General features: G+C 42.1%; 1 protein-coding gene across 2 annotated transcripts in view; it reads right to left on the reverse strand.

Annotated features, from left to right (window-relative positions):
• FBN1 (fibrillin 1) overlaps nt 1-17935 on the reverse strand; it is a 278955-nt gene extending 261020 nt beyond the window's left edge. The window contains exons 1-2 of one of the 2 annotated variants that reach the window (XM_060174616.1): nt 17693-17935; nt 16789-17117 (exon numbers count right to left, since the gene is read on the reverse strand). In XM_060174616.1, the coding sequence (XP_060030599.1) occupies nt 16789-16952 (164 nt within the window). In that variant the 5' untranslated portion in view covers nt 16953-17117; nt 17693-17935. The remainder of the gene's footprint in view (nt 1-16788; nt 17118-17692) is intronic. The other variant, XM_016185653.2, reaches the window with a different exon arrangement.
• Between the last annotated feature and the right edge of the window lie 3945 nt (nt 17936-21880).

Consider the following 21880-nt stretch of genomic DNA (forward strand, 5'->3'; position numbering starts at 1 on the left):
GATTGATGTTCTAGTTTCTCAATCAACTTTATTTGAATCTTAAAAAAAAAAACCTTCAGAAATAATTAATCAAATCTATAACCTGAGCAGAGAAGTTTCTTCACTGGCTATTTGACAAATTAAAAAAAAAAAAAAAACTAGTGCTAAATAAAAATGTGATCATAGCATTCTGTTTATATTTCTTGAATGTTAGAAACTTTCAGAGAGACACACAAAAATGTACACAATAAATTTACATGATTTTTCAGGAAGTTGTTTCTAAATAATCCATGACTGGAGAGAGAAGAGGATAAAGGCAGACTGATCATTCAGTTGTTCTCTCTAGTTATGTGTATATCTGAAATTCTGGATAGTGGAAAGTTGAAAGATAACAACTTTGTAGCAGGTATCTGGCCTGGTTCACCCTGATAATCATACTCTCCTACATATCACCATGATACCTCACGCTTGCTTTCTGATTTCATTGCTTTGAAGAAACACTTTTATCTCTTATGCAATTCAACATTCTTGAGAGGGATGAGAACCTCCATTTGGAGACAATCCCAACATGTTTACTTTAAATAAGTGGCAGGAACTAACCAGTATTTCTATGAATCCCAAGTATGCAGCTACTAGATAAGGTTAATGTCCATTAAAAAAGGAATACCAGTGCCCATGCTCAGCGGGGAAGCAATTACAGAAGCCAGACCTTCCACCTTCTGCAACCCACAATGACCCTGGGTCCATACTCCCAGAGGGATAGAGAATGGGAAAGCTATCAGGGAAGGGGATGGGATATGGAGATCGAGTTGTGGGAATTGTGTGGAGCTATATCTCTCTTATCCTACGATTTTGTTAATGTCTCCTTTCTTAAGTAAAATTTTAAAAAAAGGAATACCAGAACAAATGGTTGCATTTGTGCAAATAATTAAGCAAGTCAACCCAGGGAATAAGTTCCTTTGGGTCTTATAATTGGTTTTTGACAAGATTCCTTTTCATAATGATACTTATCTTGGAGCAGGAGAGATAACATAATGGTTATGAAAAGAAAAAAAAAAAAAAAGACTTCTATGCCTAAAGATCTGAAGTACCAGAATCAAACCCCTGTACCATCATCAGCCAGAGATGAGCAGCGTTCTGGTAAAATAATAATAATAACAATAATAAAGAAAAGTAAATAAGGATATTTATCTCTCCTTGAGACAAACATCAACCTATGAGTCAACAAAAGATAAGTTTTAAACCAAAAGGTCCATAAAGAGCTGAAATTTGATTTTTCTGTTCACAAAGAGAAAATTTCTCCTAGTCATGGGAAACATGAAATGGAGGGAGGAAATTGTTTAGCAAGGAATCCCAATATATTTTCCAACATGTGAGGAGGAAGCAAAAGGAAAGATAGTGCTGCTCTACCATTAATGGTGCTTGTCCATGTTGCCTTCCTTGGTACTCCCATATGATGCACAATCTAGAACCCAGGTCCTCACACCTTGCAAGGCATGCACTCCATAAAGCGCACCATCTCCCAGCCAGTCCCTCAAAATCTCAAGTTCACATTTGCTTCCTATAACTGTGAAAATAATTAGCTCCCAGATGACAAAGTAGAGACCTTGGTATCCAGATACCTATGACTATCTAACTTTTTGTATTGACCATAAAAATCTAGCCTCTTTGCATGACTCCACATCCCAATTTTCCTTATCTGTAGAAAAATTACAGTCATCCTCATCACTATCGTGAAACATCTCAGGCATTGTACCCTAACCTTGAAATGTATTTATTGCTTCATTAAATCTGAGGACAATCTAGAAAGGTGAGTATTATAATCTTATTTTATAAGGAAGGAAACCAAGGCTCAGAAAAGTCAATCCACTTGCTTAAGGTCCCTTCCTCCTAGGTGGAAAAGCCAAAATTTGCCCTCAGGCATGTCTATGTTCCACTTCCAAGCCTCCCTGAAAACCTGGCCAATGGTTACTAGTGTTCACTGAAAAAGACTCCCTGGACCTTTCAAATATAATCCCACAAGCAATACCACTCTACCCAGCTACCCACAACCGGGCTCGAATAGGAAGTAGTGTGAGGTAATTATATGTATACCCCAGCCACTAGCTCTGGGATTTTATGACTGAACTGCCAAATCCCTCCTAGCCAACACTTCAGGAAATGTTCAGACACTTTCTCAGATTCCAGCTAAAACATGGACTATGTGGCCTTGGGGAATACAGCGCACACAGGGTGGTAATGGGATATAAAATTTGCAAACTTGAGGTCAGTGGCCCAAATGCTGGGGTGTGAAGCAACAGATGTCCACGACAGATTAAAAACTATTCATCTGCTTGAAGGCTGGATGGAAAGTCCTTCCTAGCAAAGCACTTGTCCACCCCACATTAGACCCACTGGTAAAGGGAGAGAAAGCTATTCCAAACGTAATGCAGTCTAGAGTCTTTGTAGAGACAATAACAATATCAACAGGCTGGATGCAGGATGTTCATTCTTAGAATTATGCATTAAGTCCAATTCAAACACAGTTAATTCCCAATTAATAGCTTTCACTCGAATGAAGAAAATGTTGGAACAAAATTATTGGTACAGATGATATCCCTTGGGCTTGATCCCATGGAATAACAAGAATTAAGGTTTTCTTTGTCTTCATTAACATGGTTACTACATGTTAATGAAGTAACATTAATTAAGTTACTAAGTACATAAATTAGTACATTAGGATCCAAGTACATAAATTAGTGATTTAGTCAACTGAACCAGCAATCGTGTAAGACAAGAGTTCAGAGAGACCAGGCAGTGGTGCACCAGGTTACGTGCACATACTACAAAGCACAAGGACGGGTGTAAGGTTCCAGTTCAAGCCCCCGGCTCCCCACCTGCAGGGGAGTCACTTCACAAGCAGTGAAGTAGGTCAGCAGGTGTCTATCTTTCTCTCCCCCTCTCTATCTTCCCGTCTATTTCTCTTTGTCAATAAAAAAAAGAGAGAGAGAAAATAGCCACCAGGAGCAGTGGAATCATAGCCCCAGCACTGAGCCCCAGCAATAACCCTAGAGGCAAAAGAAAGAAAGAGAGTGTGGGAAAGAATACCCTCCTTCTGACACCCAATTCTCTTCCTTCCTCCCTCCTCACTGATACCCTCACTAGCAACCTCATTTTTTTAGAAGCACGTCCCACTCAATGCCACCTGATCTGGAGGTTTCCATGGACAGCCAGGTAACACCGGAGAGTCACAACTCTGCATAGTCTCCCACCAGGATCAACTAGTAGGACATTGATTGCACTGCTTATGGTCAAGTCAAGGAGCACAGAAACATGACCATGCCCATATCATACAGGCAATGTGCTGATTGCACCACAGTTAAAAGCTTGCAGATAACAGTCATTCTCTCCAAGGTATAAAGTCAAACACTATCTCCCATCCAACCAACACACATCTACTTCAACCATCTCTTGCCATTGTAGGACTTGACCTTCGTATCTATGGAGTACAGAAAAAAAAAATAAGTACCTTGAATACTTTTAATGATCTTTCCTTATGCCTCAGTGTCAGCATTTTTAAATTTCTTAAGTCTGTTCCATTAATACTGTAATTTGTAAAATTTTTGCAATGATGGATGATTTGGCATTGGGAAAAGTTCTGAGTCATTATGTCACATGCAAAACACACACACATAAAAATAGAGTCTTTAAAATTATCCACCAAAGGTATAAATCTACTAGGGTCTAATTATACAGTCTTATAAATTAACAGTGAACAGGTTGGGAAATGGTAGATAATAAACCATTATCCATGGGGAGAGGGGATTACACTGAACTTTACACAGCACCATAGACACAGGTAAGAAATAACTAATAGATTAAGTTGCCTTTTCAAGGCATTCTTCTAAACATTTCCACAGGGATCATTGCTGACATCCCAAGTATCCATCTTTCTTTCATGCCCTAACTCTCCTGTAAATAACCTCTGAGCAGCCCAGGGTTGAGCCCTGGTAGCACACCATGAGGGAGCACTACAACACTGAGGAAGCTTCAGTGCTTTAGTGTCTCTCCTTCTCTCTCCTTCTATGTAAAAAAGTTAGCCCAGAATGGTAAACCTCAGCAATAGTAAGCATTAATAATAATAGAAGATAAAGATGAAAAATGGAAAGGAGAAGATGGTCATGAGAAGGAGAAAGTGGGAGGAGGGAAAGCAGAAGAAACAGAAAGAAAACAAAATGAATCAAAGGTCTCTCTCTGGAATGCAAGTCTAACAGAGATATTACTACACTTTGGTTCAACACCACGAATGTAACAGCCAGCATAATGTGTCCATAGGGCAGACATAAATTCTGTCTCCCAATAGCAACATTGTAAAATGGCTGTACTATATTTGGACTTTGATGTGTTTGGATACTTATATTTGAATGCAAGTATGACTGATGGTCTAGGAATTTACAACCCTTCAAAACACTGAATCAAATCACTTGTCTAATGGAGCAGGCTCTCCCTCTCCAGGCCTGCTTGCCGTCTGGAATACATCTTTGGCTGGGAATGGTGGAGATAGGGAATTTCCCTCTCTCCCTTCCGCTCTGAGGGGGCTGGATAAATAGACTTAGTGATTTTTTTTTTCTTTTAGAAAGCTGCTCACTTCATAAAGTGATAAAGTCATAAAAATCAAAGTACAGCTTGATATAGTATAGGACTGGGTCCACAGTCCAGACTTCACTGTTCTCCTCATCCAATTTTATTCTACTAATGATGTGGCTACCCCATTTATGGCAAAAAGCATAATAATAATAATAGAGCACAGCTTATTACAAATTCTGTCGGCAATTTGTTCTTACTTTTAATTATAATCTGACTCCAAAACAAATGTTGAGGTGAATTACATAAGATTTACAAAATTAGGCTATTGATAGAAGTTGCGAGTAAATGTTCATATAGTGGCAAGACGAAAACCACTAAATATCAAAATTAATAAACTCTTCACTAAATTCTTTCAATTTCTTAATTAAGAAAATGGGGGAAGGGAGTTACGCCTTTTGTAATTATTCTATTTGAATAAAATAAAATTGGCCAGTTTATTATGGACTACAATATTTTTTTTATTTCTTTATTGGGGAATTAATGTTTTACATTTGAAAGTAAATACAATAGTTTGTACATGTATAACATTTCCCAGTTTTCCATATAACAATACAACCCCCACTAGGTCCTCTGTCATCCTTTTTGGACCTGTACTCTCCCCTGCACCCACCCCAGAGTCTTTGACTTTGGTGCAATACACCAATATGGATTACAATCTTATTCCTGGGCTATGTGAGCTCTTTAAAAGCTGAACTATGAACAAGCTGAGAACGAGTAGTAAATATTATAAAGCATATTTAGTGCGGAATGAAGCAAATCAACTTAGAATTAAAACTTCAAAGGGGGTAAGGAGCTGGCTTACCCAACAGAGCACACACTTCACCTTCAAAAACTAGGGCCCAGGCTCAAGTACTCGACTATCACACTGGAACACTGCACAGGGAAAACTTCACAAGCAGTGCCAATAGTGCCCTCCTTGTCTCTCTATCTCTATCCTTTCTCTGTTTCTCATTCCATTAAAAAGAAAGAGAGAAAGAAAGAAGAGAAGAGAAGAGAAGAGAAGAAAAGAGAAGAGGAAAGAAGAGAAAGTCCATTGGAAATGGTTAACTCTTGTAGGTGCCAGGCCCAGCAACAACCATAGTGATAAAGATAGATAGATAGATAGATAGATAGACAGACAGACAGACAGACAGATAGATTAGATAGATAGAGACAGATAGTTTAAGACCAGGTCCAAATCTGGTAGAAATTACATTATACCATGCACAGGAACCCAGGTCCGAGCCAGGGTACCACATCCAGCACCATGGACAGCAATCGTGGGGCAGTGGGGAGCTCTAAAGATGGTAAAGTATTGTTGTGTTATCTCTCCTCTCTGTCCATCTCTCTCCTCCCTCTCTCTGACAAAAGAATAAAAATTAAAATAAAGGGAGGTCTAGGAAAATTGAAATTGTGCATGTGCAAGGCCCCAACACCTTAAAATAAAAAGGTGTGATGATACTGTAGGAGAGTCCATGAAGAAAGGTCCTGCAGATGGAGACATTCTGAGATGATATATAGAAAAAGTAAAAAAAAAAAAAAGGAACACAGTCAACTACAGAACTTCCAGCTAGGCCTCAGCGCTCCAAGTCAACCCTAGGTCTTTAAGTTAGCATATGGGTTTAAATCCTGTGACCAGCAGTCAAAAGGCTATTTTGTTCAACAGCCCTAGCAGACACTCACCCTGAGCAAGGACTCAGTTTCCTTATTTGAATGTACATTCAGTGGCTCTATTCCTGGGAGAAAACGTAAGCAGAAGACTATACAGGAGAGAGTTGCCAAACCTGCAAGGACCCCAGCACAGCCAGACAAGTGGCTCTTTGTGACCTTTAATATCCTTCTCTGCTCATCCACTTAGATAAACCATACCAAAGTAAACACAACTGAGGCATCAGTCCAGGATCATAGAACCAGTAACACATGTGAAGAAGTCATTTTGCTCAATCCAGCTCCAGCAGATACTGAGGAGCAAGACAAGGTCCCCCACCATGCCCTGTCCAAATTCCTGCTCTGCAGAACTATAAAAAAAATAATAAAATTGATGTTGTTCTAAGTCTCTAAGTATGGGGTAATTTGTTACATAGCAATAGGATAACCAAAACACAGATGAAAATAGTTTGTTTCATGGTAGTAGAGGAACTAGGAAGGATTTTGTTTCTCTTTCACTTCTTATTATTAATGGTGCTATGATATTTTTACATGGGTTTTTAAGATATATGGAGGTAGGAGACTTCCGGGGGCCTCCTCCACTTTACCTTCACAACCAAGTGGTCAAATCCTGCCCAGGTTACTTCCGAAACACCGCCTGAGTCGTGTCTTCATGCTTGTTCCCACTGGCACCGCTCAGTCCACTTTGGCCCTGTGTCCATGTTAGTCTTCCCAGCTTTCCTGATTCTAGTGTTCCCACTCTCAAAATCATACACCTTACACACCTTCACCATGGTGACAAAGATTGAACCAAGTTCCCATTTTTTTAATGCTCTAAATACTCACTATCCTTACTGTTCACGATAATCAGTTGTGTTGGATCCTTCAGTCCCTTTTCACCCCTGACCATGTACAGGCACACAAGATTGCATACTACACACCTCCAGGGGGCGCCACGTTCATAGGCTACCCCATGAGATCTGTCCCTTGGAACTGTACAATACAAACCTCATCCACCTATATTCAATGTTCCCTTGGTTCAAACACTCCATATTCTTTTCACTTCATACTTATTTTTTTTAATTGCCACCAGGGTTATTGAATCCACCACTGCCAGTGGCCATTTTTTTTTTCCTTTTTTTCATTCTTTATATCCTAGGACAGATAGAAATTGAGAGGGGCAAGGGAGAGAGAGAGACATATGGAGCACTTGCTTCAATGTTCATGAAGCTTCTCCCCTACAGATGGGGACTGGGGGTTTGAACCCAGGTACTTCATCCCTTTTTCACTCAAATTTTCCCTTTATTTCTCTCCTATACTTCCCAACCAATTTCTAACTTAAATAATTTACCTTACTCAAACAACCTGCCAGTCAAAATTGATCAGACATTTAAAAATTGCCTATAATCATTTAACACATGCCCTGTTTCCAGATATCCCAATATAATCAAAATAACAAGGACTCTGGCCTCAGGAAATTCTAATTCTTAATAGATAAGCACTTGTTTATCACATAGACAAGAGATCAGCTTATTTCATTTTTCTAGAGTCATATAGAAAATAATGGGGCTGTCTATGGCCAGGCCACCCTAAACACTCCCTATCTTGTTTGATCTCATAAGCTAAGCAGGGTCAGGCCTGGTTAGTACTTGGATGGGAGAAAATAATGGGGCTTGGCAGGGTCATAATTTAGTTGCAAGTAATCCTCTCTGTTACTATATAGTGAAAGCAGATATACATCAAGTGGGCAAGATTTTGCTTCAATGACACTTTTTCAAAATAGGCACTTCACCAATCCCTGATAGACTTCCACTGAGAAGTTGTTTTTTGTTTGTTTGTTTGTTTGTTTTATGTTTTTGGCTCCAGGGTTACTTCTTGGGCTAGGTGCCTGCACTACAAATCTACTGCTCCTAGAGGCCATTTTTGCCAATTTTGTTGCACTTGTCATCATTACTGTTAATGTTGCCATGGATGTTGTTGTTGTTGGACAGGAGAGAGAGAAAAACCAAGAGAGGAGGGGAGGCAGAGAGGAGGAGAGAAAGATAGACACCTGCAGCCCTGCTTCACTGCTTGTGAAGCGACCCCCTGCGGGTGGAGAGCCGGGGCTCGAACCAGAATCCTTATCCTTATGCTGGTCCTTGAGCTTTGTGCCACATGCGCTTAACCCGCTGCACTACTGCCCGACCCCCAAGTTTTTTGCTTTTTCTTTTTTATGATTAATCCCATTTCCATAAAGATGCTTCTGCCTTCAATAAATGTTGACTCTGTCCCTTGGTCCCTGGGAGCAATGGTGGAAGACTATGGGGAGGCAAAGATATCAAGAGTAAGAAAAAAGAAATAAACCTACCAGGTTGTAAGGTTTACTGTAATTAAGAAGCACCCAAATATATAGATTAATACACCAAGCCAGAAGCCACACCTCCCAACTCGACCTACATTAATTAATGTCCCAAAATAACTAAGAAATAATAACTTATTTCTCAATCCCTGTTTACTCATCTGTTAAATGGGCAGGAAGGTATAATCGAATTTCCCTCTTTAAGAAGTTACAAGTTATATGAAGCAATAAATGGAAAATACAATAATGATTGGGATAACAGTCATAGCCATTTTTTACTATTATTGCTGCAATTCAATGTAAAAATACATCAATTGAGTGGTGGTGCCCCTGGTTAAGCACACATATCACCAAGCGCAAGGACCTGGGTTCAAGCCCACGCTCCCCACCTGCAGGGGGTACACTTCACAAATGGTGAAGCAAGTCTGCAGGTGTCTATCTTTCTCTCTCCCTCTCTATCTCCTTACCCACCTCAATTTCTTTCTGTCCTGTCGAATAAAAAAGAAGAGAGAGAGAGAGAGAGAGAAATGGCTGCCAGGAACTGTGTATTCGTCATATAGGCACCAAGCCCCAGCAATAACCATGGAGGTAATTCTGAACTTGCAGGCATCAAAGTAAATAAAAGGAAACAAAAAAAAAAAAAATAAGTAACCCATCACGTTGTTCAATACTTAGGACACATATCAGTTTCGTCTGGAAAAAAAAAAAATCTCGGACAACTCTATTCTAAGATCAATTTCTCACACAGAACATGAAAGCAAGAGATTCTGAATGGCGTAAGTGATGTTTTCAACTCAGAACCATGGGCAATGCAGAAGGACGGTGTCTATTATGAGGTGCCACCTTCAATAAAACTTCTATGGAGGTGGCCAGGCAGTGCAGCACCTGGTTGAATGTACACATTACCATGTGCAAGGAACCAAGTTCAATCCCCTGGTCCCCTCCTGCAGAAGGAAAGTTTCACAAGAGGTGAAGTAGTGCTACATGTGTCTCTCTTCTTCTCTCTCAATTCCTCTGTCTCTATCTAGTAAATATTAAAAATGGCCACCAGGAATGATGGATTTATCCTGAAGGCACTGAACCCCAATAATAACCTTGGTGGGAAGAAAGGAAAGAAGGAAGGAATTAATTATAACTATAATACTAAAATACGTGTGTCATTCAAAGATCTTACCAGATCTGATATGCTGTGTCCTGTCTTTGAAGGAATATTTGGTTTAACAACCATTGCTATGTCAATAGTTTGAGAATTATGGACAAGTACGAAGGAATATCAGGTATTTCAAGTAGAATCTTACCAATGCCTTAGTCCAGAATTTTCATCTAATGGAATTAAAAACCAAAACCAAAATAAATAAAATTAACAGAGAAAGTTTAATATTAAGAATTTACCTTTAAAATTTAACCTTTGAGGGCCAGGTGGTGGCGCACCTGGTTGAGTGCACCTGTTATAATGCACAAGGACCCAGGTTCAAGTCTCCAGTCCCCAACCTGCAGGGGGAAACTTTGCTTGCGAGCGGTGAAGCAGTGTTGCAGGTGTCTCTCTTTCTCTCTCCCTCTCTATCAACCCCTTCCCTCTTGATTTATGGCTGTCTCTATCTAATAAACAAATAGAGATAATTTAAAAATAAATCAATAAAATTTAACCTTTGTGGGCTGGGGAGATAGTTCAGCCTGTTCGAATAAACCAACTTGCATACCTAAAGCCCCAGAAACCAAGGATTATCATTTCTGAACATCTCCTTATACCAGAGCTAAGCAGTTCTCTCCCTTTCTCTCTCTCTCTCTCTCTCTCCCTCTCTCTCTCCTTCCCCCCTTTCTCTCCTCTCCCTCTCCCTCTCATTTCCTTGTAATAAATAAATCTTTTTAAAAATAAATAAAATTTACCCTTTGCATAACTCAGCTCTCACAATTGATAAAGGAGTTAATATAAAGGGGTCAATTTCACCGATTCTGTGAGCATCAGACGTGTTATACGTCAGAGACTGAGAGCTGGGGCCCAGCAGCGGTACCTGTAGTTAAGTGCACCTATTACCACGTGTGAAGGACCTGGGTTCAAGCCCCTGGTCCTCACCTGCAGAAGGAAAGCTTCGAAAGTGGTGATGCAGTGCTGCAGGTCTTTCTCTTTCTCCCCTTACCTCTCAATTTTTTTTTTGTCCTATCAAATTAAATGAAATTTTTTAAAAAAATCTAAAAGAGAGTCACGTATGGTGCATAAATGTCATCTTACTGCCACCAATCACTCCTATACTTACACTGATACTTGTTTCGACTTAATACTGAGCCCCATGCCCTCTTCTACCTTTCATTAACTCCTTGCTCCCATAAAGCATCTAATCCTCAGATGAAATGCTAAGCCCCTACAGTTTCTGGGTCAGATACTGGCATTTCACAAACCTAATCTCATTTTATCAAGACTTCCTGGATTAATGAACTCTTTGAAATTCCATATAATGATAATATAGTGTCAAAAATGCTTAGGAGTCTTGTCTTTGATGCTCTTATATTTTAATAGGAAAGTCAAACTTAAGGATCTTGAAACATGGTGGGGTATCACAATGGTTATGCAAAAGGCTTTCATGTCAGAGGCCCCAAGCTTGCAGGTTCAATTCTCTACCCCATCATAAGCCAGAGCTGAACAGTGTTCTACTAAAATTAAATTAAATTAAATTTTTTTTTAATTTTTTTAATCTTGAAATACTAAACTCTCATATGTTTGCCTGATTCCTGATATGGTGCTGATCTGGTTATCTGAAAAATGGGAAGGGGGATCTAAAATGCTTGTCTAGCTCCCTGTGCTGGGCTAATTTCTAGGGGGAAAAAACCAAAAATTTCTGTTCTAAATTAAACACACAGAGAGAGAAAGAGAGACATACACATAGACACACAACCTCAAAAGTCAGGAAGATAGCTCACTAGGTAAGGTACCCACCTCAACATGTATGTGGCCCTCTCTGGAGACCACAACCCCTGGGGCAGCACTGGTGCTGTGGAGTTTCTATCTTTATGTAAAGAAAAAAGTAGCCCTGAAGCTGTTTAATGGCATGTGTTTAAGACTTCAGTTCATCAGAAAAAGAAAAAGAAAAAAATCCAAAGTCTATTTTACACATTAAAATTTCTAGCTGAGGAGGCCAGAAGGCAGCACAGTAGGTTAAGTACACAGGGGTTGAAGCACAAGGACCACGCAAGGATTTGGGTTTGAAGCCCCAGATCCCCGCCTGCAGGGGGATTGCTTCACAAGCGGTGAAACAGGTCTTTCTCCCCCCCTCTGTCTTCTCTTCCTCTCTCGATTTCTCTCTGTTCTATCCAACAACAAAAAAAGCAATAACAACAACAATAACAACAACAACAGGGGCAATAAAAATGGGGAAAATGGCCCCAGGAGTAGTAGATACCTAGTGCCGGCACTGAGCCCCAGCGATAACCATGAGGCAAGAAAAACAGTTCCAGCTGAAATTCCCAAATTGGCAGATTGATAACTTGGCTTAATCTAGGAAAAATAAATAAACAATTACTTGGAGATCCTCATAATTTCTTCACTATTTTTCTTATTAGAGCATGATATTATTAGCATGATATTATTTTTAAGTATATGTTATGCAAGACAAGAAACTATCATTTCAATAGTATTCAAAACAATTTAGGAGGGGTGTCTAATTTCTATCAGTTTTTATCTGATTATATGTGGTTCTATAGTTTAATTTATTCATGATAGCAACAACTTATTTCTGTAGGTCACTAGAACACTTCAAAGTTACCAAAAAGAAAAAAAAAATCATGTGAATATTTGTCTCCATCTTCTTATTTCAGATGTGGAATTGTTGGAATACATATATGGTATATCTCAGTAATTTCTCTTAATCTTTTCAATAAATCCAAGGATAAGTCATATCAAGAACCTTTCCCCCATAGTTAACTATTCACCCACTTGACTTCAGATGAAGACTTAATGTCTTCTTTGTTAGGTAAAATGGACTTTATAAAGTTCACAGAACTTTTTTGTGTTTCCTGGTAAAGTTCTTTATTTAAATAACACACTTCTGTATAATTAATCCATTGGAGTTTGCCATCATATAATCTGTCCTGTGTATGAACTGTTCCATGTGTGTTTTTCTGGTAACAAGACCTCCAGAAAAAAATAAACAAATAAAAAAAATCATGCACAAGGGCACAAATTGTGTGAAATACAGCCAGTCTCATACATGTCTAATAGAGGCAAGGAGGATAGAAGTCTTAATAGAGATTTTAAGGGAAGGGACTTCACTGAGGAAAAAAAGTTTAATCTTTACAGAAAACTGTAATATTTCCATATTTGGGATTTAGAGCAATAAAGCAATCAATCATAAAAGATGGTGGATAATTCCAGCTATTCAAGCAGAGTAGGTTTTTTTTCCCTCGTCTCCCACATTTTTTGCCTCATCAGAAGTTAAGAATTTAACTGAGCAAAAGTCCTATGAAGTGAAATTCAATCAATAAAGTCAAGATTTTATTATTTCTCATAGAGCCACTTCACACACATTAAGCAATTCTTAGGCAAGTGGGAATACAATCATACATTTATTAATTTAAAACTTTTTTGAAACTTGCAAAATTCTCATTTCATAACAGCAAAAAAAAAAAAAAAAGCACAATTTTTGCAGAGTGAATGGGGACCACACTCATTCTATTAAAAAAGAGAGTTCCTGTAAAACCAGAAATTGGCGATTTACTCTAAGAAAACATAGCTAAAGCTGGGAAGAAACTTGAGGATGCTTAAATTTCCACTGTGGAATAACTTCTGCTGCCCAGTGGGAAGGGGGAAAAAAAAATCACCTGCAACAGGATGGAAGGAGAATAGAAGCTGGAACTAAATTCCTGGTGACAAGGAAAAATAGGCAGTGAAGCAGGAAAATTGACAGGAGAAATATAGATACCTATTATCCCAGAAAAAACTACCAAAGCAAATAATCTAGTCACTTGTCACATCAGAGAAATAACAACAAAGGAGGATCTGTGGGAGAGAGCTGTACAGCAGACAGTAACGAGTGCAAAGCAACTTCTAACTGAATGAAATACTCTTGAGGTGCTAGAAGCTGCTGCCACCCACTGGGCACTGGGCAGACTTAGGGGCTACAAATCACTTTCACTTCATAAAGTCTGCATTTCCATCAAAATGGTAAACAGGTTTTCCAGTAGTCAAATAGGTGCATTTTGAAGCTGGTCATATTTTAGCTAGCAAAAATAGAGACGTTTTAAGGAATAACTGGAAAAAATGTAACACATAACTGCTCTTCCTGATGACTTCTCCAGCAGAGCATGGTTAAAAGACTTGTTCATGTGATACTGTAATAGCAATAAGGAGAGAGAAGACATTTCAATGTTAATCACGTTTAAAACCAGAACTAGTGCTGGCTTAAAATTGATGGGAAAGCCTTTGAGTCAACAATTCTCTTATCAATTTATAGCAGGCATAAATTAGCATGTGAATACACAAAAGCATGTAAAATGTTGGAAATACATACATGTAATATAGATATATACATATATATAATCTAAATAACCATCCTAATGAAACTGCCCCAGTCACATGGAGAATCTGGATGCCAAAAAAAATCCAGCATCAGTTCTATACTTGTATCAAATGTACTTGCAATATATAGGTTCCAGAGTTATTTAAGATGTATTTTCTAAAGGACAGAAGAAAAAAAAGCATAGGATGTATCTGTTCCATATAATCAAGTAAACTTGTGATCTAGAGTTACTTAAGTCATGTAAATATCCAATGTAAAAAAAAAAAGCATGATGTACATATGTGCATATGAGTTAACAAATGCCCTAAAGCTCTATAAAAGAGAGCAAAGTTCAGTACAGTGCTTTCACAGTGTATTCCATACACTAAAAAGTATACACACACAGGCATATATGTGTGTGTCATACATTCATTTACATATCATTTACATGTACTTAACTATGTAGTATTTTTTATGGATATGTAGTCATAAATATTCTGGAAAAATATAGAGAAGTTATTCCCTGAGAAGTTTCAGAAGGGAAATGCTTTAATATTTTCATTTTAAATGACTGCTTAACTTCCTAAATATATTAATAGACCATACATTAATATTATAGGGAAGGTAATTATTTCCAAAACTGGTTTATATATGTAAATTCTTATAGAAACATAAGCATTAGGAACATTCATAATTGCTATCCTATTAATACCATGATCCTTTAGGAAGGCTTTATGAATACTTGCAGATAATCTCTGCGTTAGTGACCTCATACTATGAGGAACATAGATACCTATCACATTTTAAAAAGTGTAAAACACAAGGGAAGTAAACGCTGCTGGATAAGAGTGTAGACATCCAGCTAAGGAAAAAAAAAGTGAAGCTTGGTTTCTGTCTTCATACTGAGACTCTGTCTGCTGAGGAAACACTGTGTGGTGACAGCTCCTAGAGAGGGGACAAGTATCTAGCCAAGGCTGTTGTCTCCACCACAGAATTAAACCCCCATTGCTTCTCTCTCTCTCCCAGCAGTGTCCCCAAGTTCAGACATTAAGGTTAAATTATAGTGGAAATATATTTTGAAGGGAAAAGGATGGTTAAATCAGATCCTTTGAAGAAGGTATGAAAATCAGTTTCAATGAAAAATAGGAAAGCTATCAAGGGAGGGGAATGGATACAGAGTTCTGGTGGTGGGAATTGTTTGGAATTATACCCCTCTTATCCTATGGTCTTGTAATATTTCCATTTTATAAATAAAAGGTTTTTTTTAATCAGTTTCAGTGATTCTGTTGAACTAACCACATGCACTATACACAGAGCAATACATGTTTCCTGCTGCCTATTCAAATTCAGGCTTACCAGGAGAAGCAAACTTCCTTTTCAACAGAGTTGGGATGCTGGGTATATTTTCCACAAAGACAATGGGACTAAATTAATCATAACTGTTTCCTAGGGTCAAAGAATCCTACATCTTTAACCAAGGCCTAAGTGCTTGGCTCTGAAAGTCACTTCTCCCCACTCTAGACCAGGACTCGAAAAGAGGCCCATGCAGTTTGCTGCACTTTTTCTTCCCGGAGCCTGGGACCTATAGACACGCTTACATATGTAGAATTAAAACAGACAATGAAAGAAAAGAATAAGTGCAATTTTCAGGTGCATAGTCAAGTTACTCTCTGATAACCCAGGATTCTATAATCAAGTTATAGAAATTATCAAAAAAAAAAGTGTGATAATGGTAATCACAAAAACTTAGTGGAAAACTTGTGTTATTCACTATATGGATCCGTTTACCAGGTTCCTCCAAGTAGAGAAATGGGTCATTTACAGTCTGTCTTGATTCTTCTATGAAAGATATATACGATTATTGTAAAACAGGTTTCTTGCTAGATCTGACAACATTCCGACCTGCCTTCAATTCAGGGACTCGACAATCCTTATAGTCAACTTGCCTAATTTATAAATTTCCAGCTGAAAGGCTTTCTGCAGTTGGGGTATGGGAAAACAGTGAAATGACCAACTGCACTCACAGAGCTCCCCATATATATAAAGCAGGTTAAAAACACCCACAAAAGCTCCACCACTGCAGGTTCAATTCGCTGTCCCTGTGGAATGAAGAAGCCCCTTACAACCTAGAAACACTTGCCCTGCTCAGCTCAGCGTAGACATCCGAAAGGCTGGTGTCACCCAGAAAGTTCAGCCCATAATTTGAACAGACAAAACTTTATGGAGAGCCAACCAGGAACTATGTGGCTCCACTAACTGTCACTGGAACCCCTTCCTTTTCTGGCTTCCTCAGAAATAGAACTCTGCAAAGATGCCCACAAGGAAGGAGTAAAGGAGAGAGGAGGGGAGAGGGAGGGAGGGAGGGAGAGAGAGAGAGAGAGACCTTTCCTCCCAAGCACAGCCTGAATCGGTATGTAGGGAAAGGAATGGACTTCTCTTCTCACAGTTGCAGCTCCTCCCCTTCTTCCTCCAAGCACCCTTCTGGCCTCCCAAAATCAGTCTCCGAAATGGCCCAAGATTCCTTCCAGGCACTCTCTCTCCCCTGGGGCAGAAGACCTTCCAAAAGTAGGCGCAAGGTGGTTCAGCCGCGAATGCAGGGAGGGCACCTAGAGGTGCCCCTCCCTCCCCGGGAGGTCCTGTCAAAGCCCAGATCCTGGTTCTGGATACTCTGGAGAAGCGGGGAAGGGGGGACCCCCCCACCCCGGAGAAAGAGCCGGCCCGCTCCATTACCCTTTCAGCGCGTCATGTCCCCCGCCGCCTCTTCTCTTGGCCCGGCTGGCTCTGGTCTCCTTCACGCTCCCAGCCTCCAAATTCCCATCCACCCCGTGGCTCGTGTAGGAGGCTAGGAAGACGGTAAATCCCAGGGCGACTTCCAGCAGCCCCCCTCGCCGCATGATGCTGGCCGAGCGGCCGCCGGCTCAGTCCACCGCCGCCGCTGCGCCCTGACGCGCACCGCGCCGCCCGCCGGGGTCCCGCTCTCTCTCCGCCGCCGGGGCCGGGGCCGAGCTCCTCTCCCGCCTCCTCCGGGCGCTGCTCCCACTCCAGGCGGCCCCCGCCAGCTGCAACAGACGGCCCGCCGCGGCGGGAAACACTCAGGCCGGGCTCCGGGGTGCTGCAGCCGCGCGCCCCCCGCCCAGCCCAGCCCAGCCCGCGCCGCCTGCGCGTGGCACAGTGGACTTGGAGTGAGGACCCTGCGCTGCGCAGCGGGCTGCAAAGCCCGGGCCCCCGAGGGCAGCGCCTGCAGCCCAACCCTCACGGGCCGTCCGGGCGCCGCCGCGTGCCCGTGTCCCCGCCATCTCCAGCCGCTTGTTTGCTGGTGGCACCCACGCGCGGGGCGCGCTCGGAACGCCCAGCCAGTGCTCGTCGCCCAGAAGCCGGCTGAAAGCCCGCCGCGCCGACCCCGGGCACCGCCACCGCCCCCCAAGCAGCGGCCCCGGAGCCCGGGCGGTCCGGGAAGCTGTCAGGCAGGCGAGCGCCAGCGCCAGCGCCAGCGTCAGCGGTGGACATCCCGGGACAACCCCTCACCCCAGTCCCGCTCCCAGCCCTTGGCGCGGCGCAAACGCGCCAGCCTCCTTGGCCGCAGCCTCAGCCCCAGTGGCCCACCGACCCCCGCCGGGACCCGGGCTACACCCACAGGAGAAGCGGCGGCTCCGGCTTCCCGCGCGGTGGCCGCTGTGGCTCGCTCCCGGCCGCGGCCGCCGCTGCCCGGTTCCGTGCGCAGCTGTCCCAGCTGTGGCCGCCGGTGGCACCCACAGTCTCTGCCGCGCCGCCCGCGGCCCCCTCCTTTCCCCACCTCTTCAAGTATCGTCTGCGCAGCGGTTTCTCGCGAGAGAAATACTTTAAAAAAAAAAAGAAAGAAAAGAAAGAAAAAGAAAATGACACCCCCTCCTATGTCCACCACCCCCCATCCCCACCCCACCCCTCGGCCCCATCCATCCTCCCTTTCCACTCCCCTTTGCCAGCCACCGCCCCGGCCGGCGCGGGGCCGCCCTCCCTCGCCCGCTGAGCTCAGTGGGAGGGAGGAAGCCCGGGGAGCGGGTCCCAGCCGGCCCTCCAGCTCGGGAGTGGGCAGAGGGGAGTAACGGTTCACCCCGCTGTGCAGCCCGGAGGGCCGGACCTGGGTGTAGCCTCCCCGTTATCCCTCCGGGCAGCTCGGAAAGCAGTGCCACCTGCCCGGAGAACACCCGCTGGAGCCACCCCGCGACTCAAGGGCGCAGGCACCCCGGGAGCTGGATCCCGGCTCCCCGCGGCTCTGCAGCACCGCCTCCCCGCGATCCGCCCGCAGGGCACCGCGCACAGAAGGCGCGAGGGCGCGGGCCGAGAGCACAGACACCCGGGGCTGAGAAGGAAACTGAAGTCCCAGCTCCAGAGTAGCCTGGGCATTCAGAGACCACTGCGGACTGTCAGCTCAAGGCACCCGGGCGGGGGGAGGGGGGCTGAACCTAGGATGTCAAAAAGTTGAATTTGATTCTAGCCCCCAGAGGCCTGTAACTCCTGGAAGTCAGGGTTTGGGATGCAGGCTTAAAGAGGTGAAACTTTTGCCCAACATGATGGTAGAGGAGGATCTAGAAGGTGGATCAGAATGTTTTACAAAAAAACAGAAATTTTACACATGTAGCAACTACTGTATTTGCTGTTTACTGTAAACCATTAATTCCCCCAATTAAAACATTAATGAATTTCTCCTGGACAACCTTATTTCAACACACACACACACACACACACACTCCAAGACAAGACAGGAATGGCACAGTGACTTTGGAAAGTATTCATAGCATCCTAGTATGGACAGTGTCCTTTGTTGCCTGCACCCTGTAATGACTTAAGAGAGCAGGATATAGCACCCAAATCCCTGGCCTTGGAACAGGACATCTCCCAGAAAATAATAATAATAATAATAATAAAAATCCCCGTGGGACAGCCACCAGCTAGCCAATCCCAAAGAAGAGCTCAGCACAATCAGGGAACCTCTGGTGGTGTCCTCTTGAAAGGGACTTTCCTTATTCACAAATATTCCTGTCCAGATGATAAGACCTAGGAACCTGGCTAAGTTAATCTATAATATATTTCCTGTTGCAAAATGGGGGTGAAAATGTGAACCACACTTGGCTATATAATGGCAAACGATGATTGCTTGAACTGCTAGGACATGGGAAATTGGAGATTAAAAAAAAACAACAGCAGTGAAGTCCATGCTGTAAGTGGATCTAAAGCCATGGTGCCTGTGCATGAACTTAAGCCCTGAACACACACACGAGGACATCTTCCTTCAAGATGCATTTACTGAACACTGTGTACATTTGGTCAGTGGTTAAGCCAGGTTGGTGAGCAAGGCAAAAATATTTTTTGCCTCCCACAGTAGGTAGGTAGCCTACAGGGAATGGCTGACTGAAAACTAAGAATGGTCCCATTGCTAAATGCCAAGAGAGAAAAAGTAGCCTTGGTTTGGCTGGAACAGGGGGTCCTGAGGTAGGTAGGGACTGATCAGAGGAGACTACCCTGAGGAAGAGATGTTTAAGTCCAAACACATGAGTAAATATTACTTAGGGGAATAATGGCTGCACAGTAGAGTGACCTGGGAACTTTTAAATTAAAAAATCATGTTAAGTGAGATAAGCCAAAAAGAGAAGGCTGTATACTGGATGATCTCACTCATAGTCAGAGCTTAAGAAACAAGGGCAGAAAAGGCCACAGAAGTAAAACTGGGACTGGTGGGTGGGGAAATAGCATAATGGTTATGCAAACAGAGCCTGAGGCTCCTAGGTTCCAGGTCCAATCCCCACACCACTATAGCTGAGCAGTGCACTGGTAAAAAACAAAACAAAACAAACAAACAAACAAAAAACTGGTTTAGTGTATTGCACCAAAGTAAAGGACTCTTGGAAGAAGGGCTGGGGAGGAGGGGAGGACTTTGGTGTGCTAATTTATGATAGTAGAAAGGATCTAAATTGGGGGTAAAATAGGTTTCTTTGGCACCTATCACAAGGAGATAAGAAATTGATTGTAGCCATGTGTCATCAACTATACAGTAAACCATTAACACCCCCACCCCAATAAAATAAAATGAGAAAAAAGGAAAAGAAAACAAACAAAAAAAATCAGGAATTAATCCCCCAGACTTTCCAATTTAGAAGGTCTGGAGTACAACTTTGGAAATATATATATGTGTGTGTGTGTGTGTGTGTGTGTGTGTGTGTGTGTGTGTGTGTGTGTGTGTGTGTGTGTATTAATAAAAGAAATACAGAAAGAAAAATACAGAGCACTGCTCAGTTCTGCCTTATGGTGATGCTGGGGATTGATTGAATCTGGGAGCTCAGAGCCTCAAGCACAAAAGCTGTTTGCATAACCATTATGCAAAACCACGACTGGGCTTTAAAAAGTTTCCCAGGTGGGAAAAGGTTAAGGGCTTCCTCAAGTTGGAGCTCAAGAGAAGCAGGATTCTCAGAAACCCCAGAAGGCCTTGACCTGCTTATCTGCTTTCTAGCTGTTCTCTACCATCTGGGGAATCTAGACATTGCCTATTTTTTTCTTTTTTTTAAGTGGGGAATTAATGGTTTACAGTAAATATAAGTTGTTGGTAAACTGCCTGTTTTTTCTAAACAGTCAGAGCATGTGAGTCACTCTGTTCTCTCAGTCGGAATCTGCTGCTCTCTGAGTGGCATGCTGGACAGAAGCAGCTGAACAGGACTTTTGCCCATGAATCACAAAGCAAAGCTTAGGGCCCTGCAGGTAACACCATCCTGCTTTTCTGGACATTTTCTGAGTTGCTTTCCATGTTTCACCTCTGAAGGAGAGATTTAGAGTAAATGTTTGCTTCTGGCCTTTGCCCTGTTATGTTTCCTCCCCTTCCTGCAGTAGAGGTCAGATTTTCTCCTTCCCATTGGGGAGCAGGGCTGGGTCATTGGTCAATTGGTTTAATGACTTAATCACATGGTAAAAGATATGCAGGAAGAAGGAGGAAAAATAAACAACAATTACTGATAGGGAACCCTTTTTTTTAAGTGTAAAGAACATGAGCCTGGGAGATAGTGTAAGGAGAGTGCACAGGACTTGTGCGTAAGAGGTCCTAGGTCTGATCCCTGCCACCACCAATAGACAGAGCTGAGAGGTGCTCTGGTAAAAACAAATAAATACATTATTAATTAACATGTATGTATGTAAGAAATATTCTCATAACCAGGGAGGTGGCTCAGTGGGTAGAGTATAGATTGCATGGGTGAGTGAGGTCCTGAGTTCAATCCCTGGTACCACATTATGTCAGAACAATGCTGTAGTCTCAGTCTGTCTCTGTCTCTCTCTGTCTCTGTCTCTCTCTATGTGTGCCTCTATAAGTAAATAAGTCCCTTTAGGGAAAAAATGTTCCCGTTGTCTACACAATCAACATACATTGGGTCAGCATGCTACCAATCACAAAATGTAGTAACAAATAAAGAAAATTGACATGTTTGCAATAAAATGGGGGGGCTTGCTGGCACACAAGAAAACTCTTTAAACTTATCAGAGCTTTTAACACTGTGCATTAACAAAATGAGTCGATGGGCCAGAATTCCCTTGTTCTTCCTCTTGATTTAAATAATAGTAATAATAGTAAGTGCTAGCCTCCCTAAGAGAATCTGTTCAAATTCTCCCATGTTCATAAGCAGGTTTATTTCATGCTGTTGCTCTGATTCAAATGGAATTACACTCATTAACTGAATCATTCCTTTAATAACATATTAGTGCTAACACATTGTTAGAGTACACCACTTCTGTGTCAAGCATGGGTTTGGACTCTGACAATTAGAATATTTATTGTATTGTACAGTGTAAGCTATATATTTTT

Source organism: Erinaceus europaeus, chromosome 16 (genome assembly GCF_950295315.1).
Source record: "Erinaceus europaeus chromosome 16, mEriEur2.1, whole genome shotgun sequence".
NCBI classification, from domain to species: domain Eukaryota; kingdom Metazoa; phylum Chordata; class Mammalia; order Eulipotyphla; family Erinaceidae; genus Erinaceus; species Erinaceus europaeus.